The sequence below is a fragment of the Panthera pardus genome, unplaced genomic scaffold (assembly GCF_024362965.1).
Source record: "Panthera pardus isolate Hobbes unplaced genomic scaffold, ASM2436296v1 HiC_scaffold_18, whole genome shotgun sequence".
In the NCBI taxonomy this organism is placed as follows: Eukaryota; Metazoa; Chordata; class Mammalia; order Carnivora; family Felidae; genus Panthera; species Panthera pardus.
The window spans coordinates 25,301,623-25,315,972 of NW_026526743.1; the positions used below are offsets into that span (position 1 = coordinate 25,301,623).

The 14,350-nt window shown below is 34.8% G+C and overlaps 1 protein-coding gene across 3 annotated transcripts in view; it reads right to left on the bottom strand.

The window, feature by feature from the left end:
* The window catches only part of NETO2 (neuropilin and tolloid like 2), a 58,616-nt gene that overhangs the window by 26,898 nt on the left and 17,368 nt on the right, over positions 1–14,350 (bottom strand). For 2 of the 3 annotated variants that reach the window (XM_019456041.2, XM_019456039.2), the window contains 2 exons: positions 11,778–11,822; positions 11,568–11,695 (listed from right to left, as the gene is read on the bottom strand). In XM_019456041.2, the coding sequence (XP_019311586.1) occupies positions 11,568–11,695; positions 11,778–11,822 (173 nt within the window). The remainder of the gene's footprint in view (positions 1–11,567; positions 11,696–11,777; positions 11,823–14,350) is intronic. The other variant, XM_019456040.2, reaches the window with a different exon arrangement.

The window sequence follows — 14,350 nt, forward strand, 5'->3', positions numbered from 1 at the left end:
ATCTGAGATACTGAGTAAAAAGGGTTGAGAACATATGAGCAGAGCCTCAGGGACTTGTGGAACAATTTCAGAAGGCTTAAAATTCATGTCCCTTAAGTCTCAGGAGAAGAGATTCTTACAGAAAAAAATATTTGAAGAAATAATTGCTAAAACTGTCCAAGTTTAGTGAAAGACAAAAATTTAGATTCAAAAAGCTCAGCAAACATAAAACAGGATAAAAGCAAACAAAAACCAAGGCCTACACACATCAAAAATCAAAATCAAAGACTTGAGAACTGACAGAGAAAAATGATGCATTTTGTAGAAGGGAACAATTTGAATGGCTGTGGATTGCTCTTCAGAAATCAGTGCCAAAGGCAGTCCATCAAAATTTTTAAATGTTGAAAAAGAGAACCTGTAAACTTTAGAATTTTATATACAGCAAACATGTTCTTTCAGGAACGAGGGCAAATAACACACCCGGGTGAAGATGTAAGAGACTCAGAGTTTGCTGTATACAGACCTGCTATAAAAGAAATGCTAAAGGAAGCTAGTTATTTATTTATTTATTTATTTATTTATTTATTTATTTATTTATTTGAGACACAGAACAAACAAGCAGGAGAGGGGCAGAGATGGAGGGGGACAGAGGATCGGAAGTGGACTCTCTACTGTCAGCAGGTGCAGGGCTCAAACTCACAAGAAGGAACTCATGAACCTTGAGATCATGACCTGAGCCAGAAGTTGGACACACAACAGACCAAGCCACCCAGGCACCCCTAAAGGAAGTTCTTAGGTAAAAGAGAAAGGCTACTAGAATGAATCCTAGAACTTTATGAATGAAAGGAAGCAGATATGGTAAAATATCTGGATAAATATAAACCATCAAGAATAAAAAAAAAGAGGATGGGGCGCCTGAGTGACTCAGCTGGCTAAGAATCTGACTCTGGATGTTGGCTCAGGTCATGATCTCATGGTTCATGCATGGGTTTAAGCCCTGCATCAGCCTCTGTGCTGACAGTGCAGAGCCTCCTTGGGATTCTCTCACTCCCTCTCAAAATAAATAAGCTTAAAAAGAAAAAGAAAGAAAAAAAGAGAATATCACTACAGACCCTACCAACATTAAGAAGAGTGAAAAAAGGGGGTGCCTGACTGGCTTAGTTGGTGGGGCATACATCTCTTGATCTTGGGGTTGTAAGTTCGACCCCATGTTGAGTGTAGAGATTACTTAGAAATAAAATGTTTCAAACAAAACAATAAAAAAAATACAGTAAACAGTTCTATGCCCCCAAATCAGATGACTCAGATGAAATGGACAAATTCCTTAAAAGGGACAAACTGCCCAAACACTTCTAAGAAAAATATGTAACCTGAATGGCCATATCATTTATCAAAAATAATGAATTCATAGTTAAAAACCTTACAAAAAAAGCTCCAGGCCTAGGTGAATTCACGGTTAAATTATACCAACCATGCAAGGAAAAAGTTATGCCAATTCTTTTACCAAAGACATAAGGAAACTACTGATCAGTATTTCTGCTGTCATACTGTGTTTTATAATAAAATATATATATTTCATCTTCATCTCTGTTTCTGGCTCAGAGCTCCCCAAACCCTTGGAATTTCCTGAGCAATAGGAGCAATGGGAGGATCTTTTGTTGTATTTGGTCTCTTGTCCTCAGTTCCTGAAAATGTTCTAGAGCCATAAAGTTGAAATGGGTGTCTTGTGGCCCTTTCAACAATTATTTATGTTAGGTAACTTTTGGAAATCCCCTAAAGATGGGGGCTGGTCACTGGGGTAAATAACCATGAATTGAGGGTTTACACTTTCAGTTCCACCCCAACTTCTAGGGAGAAGAGAGGGCCAGGGCTGACAGCCGATGATTTAATTAGCCATGCTTATGTAATAAGGCCTCCATAAAAAAACTCAAAAGGAAAAGGTTTCAAGAGCTTTCAAGTTGGTGAACTAGAATGTTTCCATATGCCATTGTGCTAAACCCCATACTCCATGGGTACAGAAGCTCCTTTGTTCAGGGCCTCACCTGTATTTTTTCATCTAGCTGTTGATTTTTATCCTTTAATATGCTCTGTAATTAACTGGCAATTTAAGTAAGCAAACTGGTTTCCTGAGTTTTCTAAGTGGCTCTAGCAAATTAATCAAACTCAAGAAGGGGCTCATAGAAACCTCTGATTTATAACCAGTTGGTCAGAAGCACAGGTGACAACCTGGATATAAGAATGGCATCTGAAGTGGAGGCCAGACTTGTGGGACTGAGCCCCTAACCCTAGGAATCTGATGCCATCTCAGGGTAGATACTGTCAGAACTGAGTTGAATCACTGGACACCCAGTTGGTGTCTGAGAACTGCTTGGTGGTATAAGGGAAAAAAGCCCACAAGTTGGAAATGGTATCAGAACCATCACTCCAGAAAATAGATGCAAAAATCCTCAATAAAATATTAGCCAATCTAATCCAGCAACATAGAAAAATGGTAATACTTTTACATAATCACAACCAAATATGGTTCATCCCAGGTATCCAAGGCTGGTTTAAATTATGAAGAATCAATATAAGTCTCCATTATAAACAGACTAAAAGAGAGAAGATACATGATCACTTTAATCTGTTAATCAACATCCATTCATGATGAAAATCTTAGAAAAACAGCAGAACTTCTGTAATCTGGTAAAGGGTATCTACAAAAACCCAGAGCTCACACCATACTTAATGGTGAAAACCTGAATGCTTTCCCCCTCAAAATCAATAACAAGGTAACTCCCATTCAGCACCATACTGGAAGCTGTAGAGTGCCAGAGTGTAGACTTTAAAGCTCCAATAATCAAAACAGTGTGGAACTGACAAAAGGACAGACACACAGATCCATGAAACAGAACAGAGCCCAGAAATAGATTCTTACAAATGAAGTTATTATTATTCTTTTAACGGAGGTACAAAAGCAATAATGGAGAAAGGATAGTCTTCAACAAATGGTGCTGGAAAAGTCAGACATCCATAAGCGAAAGAAAGAAAGAAAGAAAGAAAGAAAGAAAGAAAGAAAGAAAGAAAGAAAGAAAACAAACCTTGGGCTATACACAATACCTTATACAAAAATTAACTCAAAATGGGTCATAAAAATATAAAATTATATAACTTTCAGAAGGAAATATAGGAAAAAATTATGACTTTGGGTCAGGCAAAGAGTTCTTAGATACATTAAAGGAAAATTCATTAAAAAGTGAATAACTTGACTGCATTAAACTTTTTCTCTGTGAAAGACACTGTTGAGTAAAAAGAGCCACCAACTGAGAGAAAATATTTGTATATCACTTGCCAAAAGACTTAACCCAGAACTCAAAAGTGAATAGTAAGAAAACTACTCAGTCTTAAAATGGGCATAGCCAACACCACTAAAGATTTAGACATTGCAAATTTGCAAATTAAAACCCATAGCATTATATCTTCATTAGAGTAACTATAAAAAAAAAAAAAAACAAACAGCTGACAATACCAAGTGCTTAGAACTTACGTAGAGCAATTGAAAATCTGGTAACATTCCTTGTGGAAAGAAATCCAAAACAATATAACCACTCTGGAAAACAGCTTGGTGGTTTCTTATAAAGCTACCATGTGAATCAGCAGTCTCCTGGATGAATATCCAGAAAAATTAAAAACGTGTTTACACAAAACAGCCTGTACAGAAATGTGTATAGAAGTTTTATCAATAATAAAAAAACTGGAAACAGTCCCCATGTTCTTCAGCTGTTAAGAATAAACTATAGTATATCCACATCATAAAATCTGTTCATCAATAAAAGAAATGAACTACTGGTACATGTAATAACAGAAGAATCTCAAGCACATCATACTAAACAAAAGAATTCAGACTCATACATACTGTGTGATTCTAATTATAGGACGTTTGGAAATGGAAAAACTATAGAACAGTAAAAGATAATTAGTTGCCAGGGATCAAGATTAAAGACGGGTTTTGACTGCAAAGGAAGAGACCAAGATAATTTCATTGGGGTAATGGAATGGTTCTTGATTATGGTGGCTGTCAAATGACTCTGAGCATCGGTCAAAAAATTTGACTGTATGTTACTTGATATGACCAAGTGTCAGCAAGGATTGAGTAATGAAAATACTCTTAAAAGAATAAATTGCCACTAACACTTTGGCAGCCTTTGGCATGCTCTGGTAAAGCTAAAGATGGTCATGTCCTACAACACAAAACTACATTTCTAGCTATATAACCAAATGAAGTCATCATACATGGGCATAATGAAAATACAAAAATGTTTATAGCAGTACTATTTAATATATTAAAATGTGAAAGCAAATTAAATGTCTAAAAAGAGAATGGTGATTTATTTCTACGATTGATAAAAAATTTAAAAATATACAGAATAGTATATATTTTTATAGTACATAAATATGAAAATACAAAATTGTATAGAAATTATAAAACTCGAACTAAGGGTATGTAGGAAAGCTAAAGGGAACATATGAGGCTTCCTCTATTCCTGTAATAGTTTTTATTTTTTCATGTGACAATATTTAATAATTATTTAAATGTTTAAGAAATTAGGGTTGCCTGGGTGGCTCAGTTGAGTGTCTGACCCTTAATTTCGGCTCAGGTCATGATCCCAGGGTTGTGGGATTGAGCCCCGTGTCAGGCTCCACACTGAGTGTGGAGCCTGCTTAAGATTCTTTCTCCCTTTGCCCCTCTCCCTGTCTTGCCCATGTACTCTCTTTTAAAAAGGTAAAAAATAAATGTTTAAGAAATTAATATTTCTTAGACCTTGTTTTTGAAGTACTTCATGAAGAAATAATTCGAGATTCATAAATTCTTAGGAGTGTTATTTGGAATACTGAATATTGGAGAATGTTACTTTTTCAAAACAATTTTTTAATGTTTATTTTTGAGAGAGAGTGAGCAAGGAGGGGAGGGGCAGACAGAGAGGGAAACAGAGAAATCTGAAGCAGGCTCCATGCTGTCAACGCAAAGCCTGATGTGGAGCCTGAACTCACGAACGGTGAGAGCATGACCTGAGCTGAAGTCCGACACTCAACCTCCTGAGGCAGCAGGGTGGCTCAGGCAGTTAAGTGTCGGACTTCAGCTCAGGTCATGCTCTCACCGTTCTGTGGGTTCAAGCCCTGTGTCGGGCTCTGTGCTGACAGCTCAGAGCCTGAAGCCTGCTTCAGATTCTGTGTCTCCCTCTTTTTGCCCCTCCCCTGCTCACACTGTGTCCCTCTCTCTCTCAAAAATAAACATTAAAAGAAATAATAAATAAAATTGTGTTAAACTAAATGACTAAACAGATGATATAAGAAAGTTAAAGGAAAACATGTTAAAGACCACCCTAACCCATGAATACTCAATATGGAGTAAACTAGTTAATGGGTGATGTTTCAGAAAAATCCACTTATAAAAATATATACAAAAGAAGTGTGCAAGTAGTGTTCCAGTCCATTGTTCTCAGTGGCCTTTCCACAAAAAGAGAGGCATACCTTATTTCATCTTGCTTCACAGATACTGTTTTTTTTTTTTACATATTCAAAGTTTTTGGCAACCCTGCATCAATGATGCAAGTCTATCAGTGCCATTTTTCCAACAGCATTTGCTCATTTTTGTCTCTCTGGATCACACTTGGTAATTCTCACACTATTTCAAACTTTGGTATTATTATATTTGAATTGCAACCATCTCATGATAAAACTCTAACAGATGAAGTTTCTCATGGATGAGCAAAGAAAGTGATTTCTTCAGATGGAGTGTACTCCCGGTGAAGATGCTGTGAAGACTATTGGAATGAGAACAGAGAATTCAGAATATTACATGAATTTAGTTGATAAAGCAGTGGGAGGGCTTGAGAGGATTGACTCCATTTTAAAAGAAGTTCTACTGTGGGTAAAATGCTCCCAAACAGCATCGCATGCTGCAGAGAAATCATTTTCGAAAGGAGAGTCAATCACAGCAAATTCATTGTTGTCTTATTTTAAGGAATTGTCACAGTCACCGCAGCCTTCAGCAGCCACCACCCTGCAGCCATCAATATCGAGGCAGCAAAAAGACTATGATTCACTGAAAGCTCATATCCTGGTTATTAGCATTTTTTAGCAATACAGTATTTTTGAATTAAGGCACATACACTGTTGTTCTAGACGTAATACTATTGCACACTTAACAGATCAAAGTACAGTGTAAAACAACTTTTAGATGCACTGGGAAACTAAAAAATTCATTTGACTCACTTTATTATAATATTTTCAGGAGTACAATACAGTGATTCAACAATTCTATACATTACTCAGTGCTCAACACAGTAAGTGTAGTCACCAAACATTATTACAGTATTACTATATTCCCTATGCTATACCTTTCATGCCTGTGACTTATTTATTTTATAACTGAAGTCTGTACCTCTTAATTTCTTTTGTCTACTTCACCTATTCCCTCACCCACCTCCCCTCTGGCAACCACCATATATGTGTAGTTTTACCTTTAGATACTTAATTCAATTTTATTAGTTTGTATATTCCACTGACAAATGCATTCTATCCAACTGCCACAATTTTATCTTGAAGGGTAAGTATCTCCACTTGTTTTTATTCAAAACTGTTATGGTTCTTCTGAATGCTTTCCTCTTCTATGTGAATTCTAGAATTAGCTTGCCAACTTCCCTAGAAAGCCCTCCTGGGATTTGGAATGGAATTACTTTAAATTGATAAATTAGAGAACAATGAACATTTTTGTGATACTGAATCTTCCCATCCATGAAAATGATCTCCCTCTCTCCCCCATTTCTGTAGGCCTTCTTTTATGCATTTCAATTTAAAAATTTGCTTCCTAGTACCTTATGATTTGTTCTTATTGTAAATAGTGCTTTAAAAAGTTTGATTTTCTAACTGCTTTTGGCTTTAGTAGAGAAAAGCAGTTGATCTTTATAATTGATGAACTTTTTTTCTCTCATTTTGATGCCCCAACCAGGATTTCAGAACACTAGCAAATAAAACAATGACAACAGACATTCCTGACTTGTTCCTGACTTTAAAGGAAATACTTCTAAGGTTTCACCATTAATTACAACGTTTGAATTAGGGTTTTGGTAGATACTCTTCATCATGCTGAAGACATTCTTCTATGCTGGACTTACCAACGGTTTTTTTATCGATAGGTTTTAAGTTTCACTGAATATTTCCTCTGCATCCATTGATAACTGGATTTTCTCCTTTAATCTGTTAATATGGGAAACTATATCATTTGATTTTCTAATATTAAACTGTCCAACAATTTCTAGGTCATGACTTTTAAAACAAAACCATTATAAATAATCCTGGTGTATAATTCTCTCATGCTATTTAGCTCTGATAGAACAGGCTGGGGGAATGTTCTTTTTTCTTCAATTTTTATTATGTAACATGTTCCTTGACTATTTGGTAAAATCTAACATGACCAATTTTTCTTTTTTCTTTTAGTTTATTTATTTAGAAAGAAAGGGAGAGAAATCCCAAGCAGGCCCCGTGCTGTCAGCGCAGAGCCCAAAGTGGGGCTCGAACTCACAAACTGTGAGATCATGACCTGAGCTGAAGTTGGACACTTAACCAACTAAGCCACCCAGGCACCCCGACCAATTTTTCTGTTTACCTATTTTAAGTAAAAAATCAATTTTGATAATTTGGTAAGATTTATTCAGGTTTTCTATTTAATTAATTTTGGTAAACATATATATGTATGTAAATACGTATGTACACACATATGTTTCAGGAAACTGTCCATTTAGATGGTTTGCAAATTTATCAGCAAAGAATTACTCTTAGTATCATCTTCTAGTCTAAAACAGTTTGATTATGGAAAATTTCAAATGTGCAAAAGCGGACAAAATAGTATCCTAAACTCATGCCCCATCTCCTAAGTTATTAATTCAGCCAGTCTTGCTTGAACTGTAATACCCCTCCCACTTCTGCCTCTCACATACTGAGACAAATCCCAGAGAGATTCACACGTCAACAGTTCTAGGTGTATTGCTATTGACCACTTAAAAAATAATCTCAGTACTATTATCAAACCAAATTCTTCATTATCAAATACCAGTGTTCAGACTTATGTCTTTTAATGTTTCCTTCTTTTACAGTTTGCTTGAACACACAAGTTCATTTGACTTTTATATTTCTTTTAATGTGTAGATTCTACTGCTGTGTTTTCCTACCTTGTCATTTATTTAAGAAACACTCAGGTTTTTTGTTGTTGTTGTTTAGCAGGTCTTCTTCATAGTTTGTCTTATGATGGTTTTTAATCTCTGCTGTAGATGATTCATGACCGTTTCCATTTCAATATTATTTAGGTCTTTTTTTCTAAATCAATCTTGGCAGAGGTGTGTCTATAGTAATCTTTTACAAATGGCCAGCTTTTGGTTTTGTTGATTCTTTTTATAACTTTGTTTTAAAATACTGTTTATTTCTGCTTTCATTATTACCGTTTCTTTGGATTCCTCTGGTCATTCTTCTAACTTCTTGAGTTGAATCTCAGCTTATTAAATTTAAATCTTTTTTTTCTTCTAAAATAAGCATTTATAAAACTCCCTTAAAGTACTTTTAGCTGCATACCACACATTTTGATATGTAGTATTTTCAATATTACTGAGTTTTAATCTGTTTAAATTTATGTCCTGATTTCTTCTGTGACCTATTAAATACTAGCTGGCATATTATTAAATTTCTAAACATAAGGGTTTTAAAGGTATCTTTTGGTTACTGGTTCCCAATTTATGTGTATTTTTGTCAGAGGATGCTCTGCATGAAACTAAGCACTGGTACATATTTCAGACTTCTGTTTTTAGTTTTAGCGTATGGATCAGATTTTATAAATGTCTCATGCATGCTTGTAGAAAATGCTTATTTTCTGGATGTTGGAAGTAAAGTACCATGTCTTATCAGGCATACTGCATTATTTAAATCTTCTGAGCCTTACTAATTTTTTTGTATGCTTAATTACTGAGAGGTGAAATTAATTACCCACTATAATTGTGGGTCTGTCAGTTTTGCTCAGCAACTATCAATTCATGTTTTGTACATTTTGAGGCCATATTAATAGATAAAATTTAAAATTATTATCTTCCTTGCAAATTGGTGACATTCTTGATTTGTATTTTAATAGCTATATCAGATATCTTTTGGTATTTGTGCTATTTCTTTTCTATTTTTGTTATTTCAAAATTTTCCATAGTTATCCTAAAACAGGATACACTTGGATTTTAACTGTAGTATTTGGTCCATTTATTATTTGTGCTCAGAGATATTTTAATTTTGCCCATATTCTTAAATGATAGTTGAGTACTGAATTTTAGAATTTTAGCTTGGCAGTTATTTTTTTCTTAGCACTTTAAGGACATTAGTATCTTCTGGCTTCTATTTTGCTGTTAAGGATTCTGATACCTCTCTTTTATCTCTAGTTGTTTTAAAGATGTCTCATTGTCTATGGTGGCCAATATAGGTAGGTGTCAATTAAAACTTTTTTATTGCTTTGGGTATCACTTTGTGTCAATGTTTTTTGTCAGCTTAAACATCTTCTTTTCTTTTTGTTTCTTTGGTTTATTTATTTTTGAGAGAGAGAGAGAGAGAGATGGAGGGAGAGAGCATGAGCAGGGGAAGACATAAAGAGAGGGAGATAGAGAATTGGAAGTAGGTTCCAAGCTACAGCCTGGCATGGGGCTTGAACTCATGAACCATGAGATCATGAACTGAGCCAAAGTTGGATGAACTTACTGAGCCACCCAGGTGCCCCAGCTTTAACATTTTCTTGATAAACTGCCACTACCTCACCCCCTGGGTAATTTTCTCAGATCTATCCTTTAATAACTATACCTTTTACTTCAAGAAATTTTACCTGGTTATTTTAAAAGTGTACTTGGGTCATTTTTCTTTCTCATCTTTTTGATTCCTTCTTATAAGATACTTAAAACACTTACGTTCTTAGGGATCTAAGAAACTCCTCGCTGTTATGCCTGCTAATTCACTTGTGGTGAGTTGTCTGCTTATGTTTTTTTTTTTTTTTTTTTTTTTTTTAATGTTTATTTTTGAGAGAGAGACAGAATACAGGCAGGGGAGGGGCAGAGAGAGAGGGAGACACAGAAACCCAAGCAGGCTTCAGGCTCTGAGCTGTAAGCATGGAGCCCAATGCAGGGCTCAAACTCATGAACAATGAGATCATGACCTCCGCAGAAGTTGGATGCTTAACCAACTGCACCACCCAAGCTCTACTTGTTTTCTAATTTTGGGTTGTGAGCATACCTTCAGCGGTATTTTACTGGTGGCAATTCTGTAGCCTCCATGGTTATTTTGTATTTATTTTTGCCCGGTGTCTATAAAAAGGTTATTTGAGGTCAGGACGATTTTGTTAATTTTTAGACTAACTGGTTCCTGGATTGGGCATGGAATGTAAATTACATACATCCCAACCTCTAATATAAACAGGTTTCTAGGTAAAAATTTTAGGGGAGACCCCAGCCTTATCCCTGAGACTGAGCCTGGAAAGATAAGCTTCTTCATTATCAACCCATGTTAGTGGAAGTTTTTTTTCTAATCTACCACTTCATAGCAATTATCTCTCTTTGAGAGTTCCAGCTTTATGTGAGGGATCTCACAAACACAAACCCCAGGCCTTTTCTGTCTCACCGTGGCCGTTAACACCAAGCTCCTGGCATGTCTTCCGGTGAATAGTCAGAGTGTACTGAAATCAGCAAGAGGCATTTGTACCATCGATTTCAGTTTTCAGTTTATTACTCTGGTTTATAGTTATCTCTCTTCATTTCTAGTCCATTAAGAATTATCTTTGGAAATCTTACCTATGCTTTTAAAAGAGTATCTGTTGTATTTTACCCAATATTTCTAGGTGTTTTGTAACAGGTAAGTTTTCATATAATCTAATCCATCATATTACCTTAACTCTAAATTTGATTTTCATAATTCTTTAAAGGTTTGTTCTCTTATCCTCACCCTCTCTTTTCACATGTATCCACATTAAATATAATTTTAACTGTGAATATTCCTAGAAGTATAAAAGCTTTTTTGCAAAAGTAGTTAGCAACCAATCTCAATCTGTCAGAGTTATTTAAAAACATCCTTCCCTGTGGTACTTTCCAATCATAGTGCTACATCGTTAGCACAAGACAGCATGGAAAGAAAGAACACAGAACTGAGACTCACTATATTTGTGTTTTGGTTTTGACACTATGACCAACTCTGAGAACCCTGATAAGACACTTCAACCTCCTGAGGTCTATTTTTCCTCCTTATAACATTTTTTTTTAAGAATCTATGATCGTATGGATCAACACTTGTACTTTCCACTTAGGAATACAGAGATTTTAAGAATCTCAAAATTTGTGTGATATTCCTGAATTTATATTGTAGTTTACTTAACTGTAATAATGCTGTGATGCCCAATCTGATTGCAATAAAATCAATTTTTAAAAACTTGGAGTATCAGTTTATACAATAGTAAGTATCTGCAGGAATCAAAAAAATATATTATGCAATTCAATGTCTTGTTACGTTCTTTTCTAAAGTGACTCAGTACATAATAATACCTTGGCTTTTGGAGTAGCTTTAATTGTCCATATGCAATCAACTGCTTGGCCAGGTTTTGTTTTCTCTTCTTGTTCTACCTGACTAGAACGCACTATTCCATCAGCTCCCGAGAGCTCAAACTGGCAATCTAGAAAGAAAAGTTGAATGATGTTCAAAGGAAAATAAGACTGATCAAAATGCCATGAGGAAAAAGAGGTGATATACTAAACCTGGGATAGGATTTAAAATACCTCCTAGGTAAGTAAAGTCTGGATCTGTAACAGAAAAAAGAAGAAAGTCATTGGCATTGAGATAGTTTAGTTACTTTAAGGCTTAATGTCTTAAGTTCTATCTAATGCTAATTTAATAGCAGAGCAAGAGAAAGCTTTCATTGGTGTAGATTACAGATCACTGTTTCTGGGCATGCTTAGGTGTTTGTTTATAGGAGCAATGTTTTTTAAAATGCTAATATTTATACTTCTGATCCCATCATGAATAACTTATTTATGTCACCTGGAAACTCAGAACTCTCTGTCAATTGCAATAGCTAGTCCACTGAGGGATGAATGAATGTATATACAACACAATGGAGTATTATTCAGCCTAACAAAGAAATGAAATTCTGACACAAACTACAACATGGATGAACCCTGAGAATCCTAGATTAGTCAAATTCATAGAGACAGTAAGTACCACAAACTGGAGGAAAGGGGGAATGGACAGTTAGTGTTTAATGGATACAGAGTTCCAGCTTGGGTTAACAAAACAGTTCTGGAAATGGATAGTGGTGACCACTGCACAACATTTTAATAAATGTACTTGACATGTACTTGTACACTTAAAAAGGATTAAAATTGTGAATTTTGTAAGTTATTTGTAATTCAACACATATACAAAGAAGTAGCTAGTGAGCTGTGTTTTCAAAATGGCAGGGAAAAAATGACTAGCTGATATACAGGGTATTCTGCCCTATGAAGTAGTTCATAGAAGACTGAGAACCAACAGCATATATCAAATAACTGATTAAAGTTAACTGGTCGGGTATTTGTTTTTATGAACTAAACCAATTAACTGAAGTAACGATATTTTGGTGTCAAAAAGGCTTAAAAAATCTTAAATATGAATCAAATCTTTACAAACTGGTTTAGAATACCTGAAACAAAAAAAAAAGTCAAAAACAATGCTCTTAATACTGTTTTTAAATATTAAAAATCAGGCTTTTTAATATGTAAAGATTCTCACTTTAAAGAAAAGTAGCTCTTTTTCTATTAGTTTATGTATCATGAGAGCAATTTTATATGGATTGTGGCTAAAATATAGACAAATTAAAAGAAAATGTGTAGGATTTTATAGTACTTCAGAATTTCTACACCCACTATGCTAATTATAGCAACATCAGGAAAACTATGTAATATTCTATTTTATAGATGAGGAAACTGAATGAGAGAGATAATGATTTTCTTAGACCATATATATAATGGCAAAGTCAGGACTAGATTGCAATTCTCCAGACAATTTTTCTTACCCTACCACCATGTTGCCTTTATAATGTGGGTAAGGATGCCACAGTTTTACCACTGAAGAAAAAAATATCAAAATAAATAGGTAATGCATAATTGGCTAATTATGGTTGTGTCTAGGTATTTAAAATCATATTTATAAAATAAATTTTTCAATAGGGATCAATAAAATCAAGAAGATGACTACTACTACTAATGAGAAATTAGTATGTTTTAAATGGAATTCTTTAAGCTATTGGTGATATTTGTTGAGGCAGAGGACTCTTAACGTATTGCTACTTCCTGGAAGTAGCAACTGGGATAATTCTGGAAATTTTAGTGCAATAATGACAAAATTCTAGAATTCTTGCCTACATATGAATAAACTCTGATTCATCTGGCAGGTAGTTCCTATGACTTTTTACTCCAATGCTGTTTAATTAAATTTGTCTTTGATATTTCTCTGCAAAAGAGCTCAAATGTCACTGACCCCTTTCAGCAAGGTTGATTTAGTTTATTAAGTTAAAAAAGAAAAGTCTGAGATGTATACTCAAGCTAAAAGTTTCTCCCCTACTTTTTTTTTTCAATATGGTAACCATGCATAAAGTATCTGTAATAAAAAACAATTTTAACAAGAATTGAGCACCCAGCTAAATACAATAAACTGTGATTGAAATAGGTTTTGCAGGCTATTTAAAGATTCTGAGATGTTTTAAACTAGCAGTTTTTTCATTCTGGCAGTTTGGTGTATATAGGTCCTATATGAACTTTCAAATTAAGTTTGATAACTCTGTAATTATTTAAAATTATTTTAAATTCTGGAAAGGGCAAAACTATGGAGACAGTAAAGATCAGTGCTTGCCAAGAGCTAGGGGGAGGAATGAATAGGCGGAGCACAGGATTTTTAGGGCAGTGGGAATACTTGGTATGATACTGAAATGGTAGACACACATTGTCATACATTTGTCTAAACACACAGAACACCCAACACCAAGAGTGAACCTAATCAATGTAAACTATGAACTTTGGGTGATGTTGTGTCAGTGTGGGTTCACTGACTGTAGCAAATGGACCACTCAAGGAGCAGGATATTGATTATGGAGGCAGCTGTGTTTGTGCGGGGTTGGAGGTATATGGTAACTCTGTACTTCCTGCTTAGTTTTGCTGGGAACCTAAAACTGTCCTAAAAAATAAAAGTCTAGAGGTAAATTTTACTTTCTAAAAATGTTATCCTTTTGGTATTGAGAACATAAATATTGAAACAATGCTTAAAAATTCCCATAATGTTTACTGACAAAAAAAAA